At 43.3% G+C, this 9,392-nt stretch overlaps 1 protein-coding gene across 5 annotated transcripts in view; it reads right to left on the bottom strand.

The window, feature by feature from the left end:
* Positions 1-9,392, bottom strand: part of LOC109974034 (mitogen-activated protein kinase kinase kinase kinase 4-like) — an 82,328-nt gene that overhangs the window by 34,084 nt on the left and 38,852 nt on the right. For all 5 annotated transcript variants that reach the window (XM_020624010.1, XM_020624012.1, XM_020624011.1 and 2 more), the window contains exon 4: positions 3,082-3,207. In XM_020624010.1, the coding sequence (XP_020479666.1) occupies positions 3,082-3,207 (126 nt within the window). The remainder of the gene's footprint in view (positions 1-3,081; positions 3,208-9,392) is intronic.

Genomic DNA, 9,392 nt, shown 5'->3' with positions numbered 1-9,392 from the left:
CTCAGTTGACTATTACATAGTCCCTCATACTTTCACCTAGCTTATCCCTGCAGTAATGTATTGTACAGTCTGATTGATGTGGGGAGGAACGACCTACGGTAACGCTCCTTCTTACACTGGGGATGTAACAGTCTGGTGCTAAAGGAACTGTTCAGAGCCTCCACTGTGTGGTGCAGGGGATGGGAGGGGTCATGCATGATGGATGTTAGTTTTACCAGCATCCTTCTGTCCACCACCACCTCGATAGAATCCAGAGAGCAGCCCAGGACAGACCCAGCTCTCTTAACCAGCTTGTTTAGTCTCTTCCTGTCCCTGTCCATGCTACCTCCTGCCCAACCCACAACAGGGTAAAAAACAGCAGATGCCACTACAGTATCATAAAAAGTCTGTAGGAGTGCCCCCCCGCACACCAAAGGACCTCAGTCTCCTCAACAAGTGGAGGCGGTTCTGGCCCTTCTTGTACAGGGCATCAGTGTTTTCAGTGTTGAAGCATTTTCCAATTCTGAGTCAGAATCTTCAGGTATGGCACAAAACACTTTTAAAGTATCTGGTAACAGGTGATGGTAGAAGAAGAAAAAAAATCACTTCCAATATGTTTACCCTGTTCAGTGCAAACAACAGGGCTAATGGGGGAAGTGGTATTAATGGGAAAAAGTAAAGCATTAAACCCCCTGGTGTAAGACAAAGGCATCTTCACTAAATGGGCTGGACTGACTACATACTGCACGACATCTCCCAACTCTGGTAGCTTCTTCATTACCGCGTCACATTAGCACTCTTATGCCATGCAGATCTACATGTCGCCCTCAATCTCTGATTGGGTTAAAACATAAAAAAATATTACATATCACGATATGACAACGTGCCAAACTGTGAATCCAGTAGTGTGGCAAAACTCCCTGCCAAGGAGAGCACCAATATAAACTTTATTTACAGATGGAATATACAATATGAACAAAAAATGAATCCACTGACAATGGGACAGGATGTGACGTCTCTCAGCTCTACTCCCCCCTCCATGACACTCTGCTGCCTACAGCCCCTTTGTTGATAATCCAGCTTCTCTAACCTGTGTTGTCAAAGTACGGTCTGTAAATCAGCCCCATCCATCACTGAGCCAAGGTTATAAGAAGCATTTTCAAACTGCAAGTAGTCATTTCCAGCATTCAGCCATGAAGGAGCTCTGGTGGCTAAAAGTTTGAACCAGCGGCTGCAGAGTGAGGAAGTGGCGTTGTTTGCACAAAGAGAGTTGGACAAAGAAAGAGCATCAACCAGGGTTAACATCAGTTTGGCTTGTTGAGATGGAGAAGGTTTAAAGCAGACAAAGGACTGGATTCAGATGAGGCCTCCTTCCTTCTGAATTGGCAACAGTAAAGAACAAGAGCGACCTGGCATGGTCATGATTTTACCTTTGCATTGAATTCATATGATTCTAATTTGGAAGTAATACAAGCTTTGTGTAACGTTAGTGCTTTGTGTCACCTCAGCAGCAACCGGAGCTTCTACTGGACTGACACATTTACTCATTAGTCAGCTAACGCTAGCTTCAGACTGGGGGGGCTGCATCTCGTGCAGTTTATCTTAACCAGACATCCGTAGTTCATGTTGTCGCTAGGAAACAGGACGTGATGAAAGAGCGTTTAGGAGCGTCTCATGGTGTCAGCTTGTTTCGAGTCTCACTAGACTGTCTAGGCTGTAAAAATGTAGGTAAAGTAGCTTTAACTAATGGTCGGTGTAGAAAATGAACAAAGGAAAGCGACATATAGTCCCACACACACACACACACAACGCAGGCAGCATGAAGCCGTAACAGTAGGAGCTGAGAGGGGATGGTGGTAGCAGCTGGGAAAACAAATACACGACCATGTGTTGGTGTTACAGAGTCTTTCCTAGCAGAGTTACAGGGTCATAAAAGGAGCTAATGCTGCCTTTAAACCTCTCCTCCACTTCTGACTCGTTTTGGCTTCAGTTGTTTTATTCAGACAACTGTTTTGTTCCACTTTTCTTTTGTTGTGTTTTTGTATTGCTCTCTTTTCTCCTGTCCTGTTGCACGTTCTCTTCCAATATGAGAGCCAGTAGGATGAGGCATGTTGGGAGATAAAAAAAGAAGCTGTCTTTGTGTTGTGTTTACTGTTACTGTCTGCAAGCAATAAAGTGTGTAAACAGATAGGATATGTGCAGGAATATTAACTGTAGATCCAATATAACGCAGCCACACCAAGTCCTTATCTGGGCTTCTGCTGGAGAGCGCAGTGAGTAATATCCCTCTACACCAACGACGGCATCTCCAAGGACCCCTCTGTCAAACTCCTAAAGTTTGCTGATGATACAACGGTCACTGGTCTCATTCTAGACGGCGACGAGTCGGCCTACAGACGGGAGGTTGAGCAGCTGGTCCTGTGGTGTAGCCGCAACAACCTGGAGCTGTTTTTATTGCTATTTATCTCATTTCAATGAACATTCCTTTGTCTGTCTGCATCATTTACTGCCTGTTTATACTGCTTATTTTGTATTGTTTGCACCATTTGCTGCTTGTTAATACTGTTTATCTTGTTATATTACACAGCCTTATGCTGGTTTACTGTTTACTTGCCCCCTGCATGGGGATATGTACATGCACATTGAGAGCCGATGTACCAGTCAAATTCCTCGTGTGTCCGACACACCTGGCCAATAAAGCTGATTGTGATTCTAGTCTGCAGTCACTATTGACAGAGCTGAGGAACAAAAATAACACTGTAAAAGTCAGCTACATAACTGAACACCTAATAATTCTGTTCGTTATAATAATCTAAAAATCCAAAGATCTATACTTGGTCGGCTGCAGCAGACGTTTTGTCCAGAGTCTGAACTTGTTGGTTGCTCCTGGTTTAAAACCTTATCATCACACATGAGAGGCCGTAAAGAATAACACAATTTTCACGATTTTGCTCTTCAATAAAATCCGTCTCATTGTGTTTTGCCTTCCTCCTTGCTGCATATGTCCACAAACGCTCTTATTTGGCTGTTTACCTAGTTTCACAGAGCAATGTCAGGACTAACAGGGTCTACTTCCCACTTTTACATCGTTCTCAAGCTCACCCAAAGCTGGTCATCATGGCCCGGTGGACTTTTCTTGATGAAGGCTCCATAGTAGGTGGCTATGTTTCTGTGGTGGGAGTACTTCTTCAGCATGTTGATTTCCAACTTAATTTCCTCCTCTTCGTCCTAGAAGAGAGAAGGAGGCCCATCAGTGTTTACATTCTGGCAAGAAAATACACACAAACAATAAAAGTGTCTAACCTGAAGCTAAAAACAACTTGTTTTAAACGTTCATGTCACCTGCTCAGTCTTTACAGTTCTTATTGCCAACCAAGCTGAACCATGTGAAAGAACTTCATGAACACATCCTGTACTGGCTGCAGCTTTAAAACACATTTAAAACATCTTCCTTCAAACTGTGAATGCACAGACTTACTCCTGCATTTACACCGTGCAGTAAAAATGTCTGACATCTACTGGTTCCAACTTTGCAGCTGTTCTCTTGTTTATACGACTGGAAATCAGGAATTCATATTTGCAGCAAACAAAACAAGCAATCAGCAATTAATCAAAAATCAACCAATTATAACAGAACAAACATTAGCTGCAGGTTGTTTTTTGGCCTCTGTAGCATTGTAGTGTATTCTCTTATAGCAACCGCTGTCCAATCAGCCTGATAAAGCACATCACCCCAAACCAACATGCAGATACAGCCTGAACTTGAACCGATAACAGAGCCGAGCAAACGACCATCCATCTCTCTCTCACACACGCTCAGGATATTGCGGTACAGACACGCACACAGACTCGTATCACAAGATCAAGCGATTACTTCTCAGTCACTGCAGTATCACTGAGGCTGTGACATTTATTTGTGAATGTTTTTCATCAGCTGAGCCTGCGTGTCCGATCCCGCAGGCCAAGCGGGGCTGACACAACGTGACGTTTTAACCATTATACAGCTGGTTGAAAAGCAGGAGTGTGACAGGTGGCTGCGGCCTGGACTCCTGAGCAAACCGAGCGTTGCAGCAACTTTGAACATCCATAAAAAATATATCCTGTGCCACTCAGAGGAAAACCATTTGGCTTTTATACTGAGACGTGTAACAGTTGCACTTTGGCTATATCTGAAAAACGTCAGACCAAGACTTGCTTAGTTTTTATGGGAAATAATGATTTTTTTCAGGAAATCCACTGTATGGACAGAAGTATGCAGACACACCCCCGTCCATACAACAGTGAAGGAAAATCTTGAAGCTACAGCAACAGTGATATTTTAGACAACAGTGTGCTTCCTGTTCTGTGGCAACAGCTTGGAGAGAGATGTTCCTGTTGCCCCATTAAGAAAATGGTTTTTCCAGTCTGGTGTGACAGAACATGACTCCCCTGTACAAAGCCCTGACCTCAATTCCATCCAGCACCTTTGGGGTGAACTGGATCACTGTGAGCCCGACCTTATCAGCTAATATTAATACTGGACCTCACAAATGCTAAATGGGAGCAAATCCCTGCACCCAGAATCCAAAATCTGGTGGAAACCTGGGTATCTGCAGAACTTTGTGGCTTGATGTGGGGCCTCACAATTTGTCTTTATAGAGTTAAAGCAAAAAGCAGTTAAACTATTAAGTACTGTAGTTTACCAAGTAACGTCAGATCAATCTGAAGCAGAGGTGCTGAAGAAAATAACTGGTTTGTGTTGAAATGAAGACAATGGATCATGCACTGAGACTACAACTGTTACATAAGGTTTTTCACAACACAACTCAAAATGGAGCAAAATCACAAGAATATTCAGTTATGTAAGATTGGTCTTGGCTGTAGAGGGCACGCCAACTACTGGTTTCACAGGAAGTAGACACAAACCCATGAGTTAATGGCAGTTACCAGTCTATCACTGCAGGTAGCTACCTCGCTCTGCTGGCTGTCAAAACAGATACGAGTTTTTTATTTATAACCCAGGAAAAGACTGATGCTACATGGTGATGCTGGAAACACACACACACGCCTTATCAAGCAGCAATCGACAGGCAGCCAACAACTCTGCTGACATTTCTGAGTCGGCTCCAGAGGTTAGAGGGCAGGTCTGCCAAACTCCACATTAAAAGACATTTACTGTCAGCCTCTATGAAAACACATGACCTGCAGCTCGGTTACACTATCGCTGAAATCCTGATGCCAGCTCAACTTATCTATGAAAAACAGCACTTTCATGCTGTCAGTCATATGGAGAGTATGTTCAAACAGTTGGAGGTGTTATTTTGGAACAAAGCTCATATGTTCACGTTCAGCTCTACCACAAACTATTTCTGTGCTTTAAGCTGTTATTACTGTGGTAAACGTTAAAGCACGCTGGTGCCACAGCGTTTCCTAAAAACAAGTTTATTCTCAGCTTTAGTGTGACTGACGCTCCGTGGGATGAACAGCTTTCGGGTTTAGCTACGCCTGTTTCAGCACCGGCTTTCCATGAGAGGGCATCGAAGGTCAGCAGGAGTTTTGACAGGGTCAGCCGGTCAGCCAATCCCGAGTCACCATCAGTCAGCTGGTTACCGAGCAGCCATCCAACCAGTCACCCACCAGGTGAGCTGGCTGACCCATCAGCTGTCACTGCATTAGATATATAAACAATATTTCAGTGAAACTAAAAGCAGGCTTGTGAGACCTACAGGATACTAAAGGATGTACGCAAAGTCAGCACGCACGGACACCGGTGCTGTCAGTCGTCAACAGAGCGCCCCATCAGCCACAGACTGTCAGTCATGTGAACGTTTCTGGTACAAATCAGAGTAATTACAGATTCTGCGGCCAGACTGAAGGAGGAGGAACACTGTACAAATGATCCACTATGGTATGTAAAATAACACGGCTAAAAAAGAGGAAGAAACAAAAATCACATCCACATCCAAAATATAAGAATGGTTACATTCCTTTATCTTCAGGGCGGCGCAGAGGGTCTACACCCCAAAACCCCAGACTTACATCAAACTGAATCACGTGGTTATGTGACATGGTGTGAAGGCTTGTACAGTACACAGGAGAGAAAAGTGTGAACAGGACACTTCTGGAGTATGTGCCAGTGCAAAAAGGACAAGAAAGCTAAAAAACTGAAGTCATCAGAGAAACAACCATGTCCTGGACAGAGCAGTGGCACTGGGTTAGAAACCAGTGGCACTGGGTTAGAAACCAGTGGCACTGGGCTAGAAACCAGTGGCACTGGGTTAGAAACCAGTAGAAACCTAACAATACACCCAGTAGGTACTTTTTGACAAACTGACTTTAAATGTGTTTTTTTTGTTTTGCTTACTCTTTTTTTTTTCATTAAAGGCACATTAAATATTTTACACATTGTCTGATAAGTGAACATGGGACAGGACACGGTGCGTCTCAGCTATACCACCCCCCTCCATGACACTCGTTAAATACAGTCTGTAAATCAGCCTCACCTGATTCACAGACCGTATTTTTGGACTGTGAATAGTCATTTCAAACAGCCAGCCATGCAGGAGCTCTGGGCAGCTGAAAGTCTGAAACTGGAGCGACCTACAGGATTAGTCCAAGTCTCACGAGATCCTCTAGGCTGAAAAGGAATTAGGTGGAGTAGCTTCCAACTAAATAAGTTCTTAAAATGCATCAAACAGGAACCAAATGTTTGTCTGAATATAATATGATATTAAATCATCCAAACTAGTCTGATTTTATTATTATTACTGAACAAAAAGGGTTGAAATGCTTAGCGCGTTTCTCAGAGTATGATGCCTTATTTTGTCCAAAATCCACAGATATTCAATTTACAAAAGTATAAGACAAAGAAAAGCAGCATCCTCAGCTGTAAGACCCAGAGATTGTCATTGAAACAGTTCATCAGTGGTGCAAACCGATCAACGTTTTCTGTTCAATAACTTGTTCAACTTCAGTGATCGCTGCCAGTTTTCAGTACTTAAGTACAATGTTGAGGCATCTGTACTTGACTGGAGTACTTTGATTTTGTGCTACTTTATACTTCAACTTCCAATATTTTATTCCACTACCTTCATTTTACAACTTTAGCCGCTAGTTAATTTGTGGAACCAGATTAATGCTGCAGTTACACTATAATCATATATCTTGATCAATCTCTGGTGGTAAATTCACAAGCTGCCCATCAATAATTCAAATTATAAGCATATAAGATAGTTAAAACTATCTCTGCTTTACAAGCTGCAACACTGCAGTAACAATGAATAAGTAATAATCATAATATGATATACATTAACGTTAAATGTGCAATTCTGCACAACCACTTAAGCCTTTAGTGCTTTAAGTAGTTTTCCTGCTAATACTTTTGTATTTTTATGAACATTTTGAGTGTGGGACCTTTACTGGTAACTGTTTTTACACTATTGTATTGCTAGTCTTACTAAAGGAGGGGATCTGAGTACTTCTCCCACCACTGTCCAACAGTTCTCTGTAAGAAGTGGTGTCGATCTCAAAGCATCATTTGGATTCAGCAGGGAAACACACACCGGCCCATGTGTGTTAGAGAGGCAGACGGGCAGGAAGTAACCTGGAGGTCAGGATACAGCTGCTTGTACGAGGAGATGCCACGTCGTCCTCACCTCAGTCCATTTATTTTGGACACTCATCGTCTCGTTCCCTGTTATCCTCACAGAATCACCTATGACGACTCCATTCTCGTGTTCATGTGTCCTGTCATTACAGCACCTTCATTCTCTCTCACTTTGCCTGAACTATACAGTATATTCTCAGTTGGTCATTCAAACCAAGGCATCATAATCATTCCTGGGCATGAGACAATGGTGGGGAGACTTGGTGGTGGCCATATTGCTTCTCAAGTATTACAGCACACAATGTGAGGAGCGCCAACAGAACCACAGCCCAGAGGGAGCAGACGGCCACAAAACAGAAGCATGATGGAAAAAGGAAGCTGAGTAGGGGGAAGACTTCGGCTCAGACAGGGACAGAGAGGACGCTGTGTCTCTGACAGGGACAGAGAGGACGCTGTGTCTCTGACAGGGACAGAGAGGACGCTGTGTCTCTGACAGGCTACCAGCAACTTGGAGGTACTCCTTTTAAACCTTTCACTCATATCTGAAGAAGCCTCATGTAATCTTGATTTAATCACATTTATTAGTCACCAAGTTCATAGTATATTATCTCAACACATTCTCTCTTAGTAGTTCATGTTTCTGCTTAATTGGGAATGAATGGAAGCTCTGAGACCTAAGCGCCAAGAAGTAAATATGTGTGACTGCATATGCACACACACAAATGATACTTTAGGTACACAAGCATTTTCAGATTGTGGTTTAGCCTGAGCTGAACTGATCAGGAACAGGACGCCACTGAAAGGCTGCGTCTGCTGTTGGCGAGGACGATCTCTGCTTGAAGAACCTTTCTAGGAGCAACCAGATACGACCTGAAATGAATTGGGTGATTGAACTGCTCCTTACAAGCTCACGGTGGTGACTCAGATTTAACCGCTCAGGAGGTGATTTAGTAAAAAAAAAAAATCTCTTTACAACGTTTACTGACCAATAACCTTTTGAAAGCACAGAATTTATTTTGAACCTACTGTTTAATGTCCTGCTTTAAATTTGTGTGATGACAGTGAAATATGTTAAGACACTTCTGAACATATTATTACATTGTCACCAAAGCGACTGCACTGGACTGACGCATGGACGTCTGTCCCAAATACTGCACCAGTCCATTGAGACATAAGTGAAAGCCAGTGGTAGCACTAGAACTGGTCTGAAGAGTAATTGGGATCATTCTCTGGGGATTGTGCATGTCTGGATGACATTTCATGGCAATCCATTCAGTGGAGATGACTTTGTGAGAATGGACACCTCAACACCTTCCCACTTTCACACCTCTGAGCGGACACGAAGCAGTGGGAGGTGAGAGAGAGACGGAGCCGACCTGCTGTAATGGGCCCAGTTAGCTTCATGTGCAAAACTCACAGAAGGAGAAATATTAAGTGTGAAAATATGGAGGCAACTCATTCTCTAGGGGGAGAAAACGACAAAACCACTTGCTGTGGAGTTTTTACACTAATCAAGACTGAATCTCACTGGATAACATTCAGTCAACAGCAGAGAGAGAGAGACGCAGAAAGCAGAGCTGCTGATTTCTCTCCAACTTCCCATCAGGGATGATGACGACTTCACTCTGTCTAGTTTCCTTCTCTCTTCTCTTGTACTCCATAGAAAACAAAGGTGGTGACTGAAAGAGAAACGGCAAGGAATCGAAATCTGAATACAAGTGGGATCTGTAGCAATAAAAGAGAAGGGGAGAAAAACAGGTGAGACTCAGGATGTACCAAAAAAAGAGCAGAGAATGGGAGGAGAGATGGTGACTGGATGTGAAAGAGG

Source organism: Monopterus albus, unplaced genomic scaffold, assembly GCF_001952655.1.
Source record: "Monopterus albus unplaced genomic scaffold, M_albus_1.0 scaffold318.1, whole genome shotgun sequence".
Classification (NCBI taxonomy): domain Eukaryota; kingdom Metazoa; phylum Chordata; class Actinopteri; order Synbranchiformes; family Synbranchidae; genus Monopterus; species Monopterus albus.
Note: the sequence above shows the minus strand (reverse complement) of the source record. Positions and strands in the feature narration are given on the sequence as shown.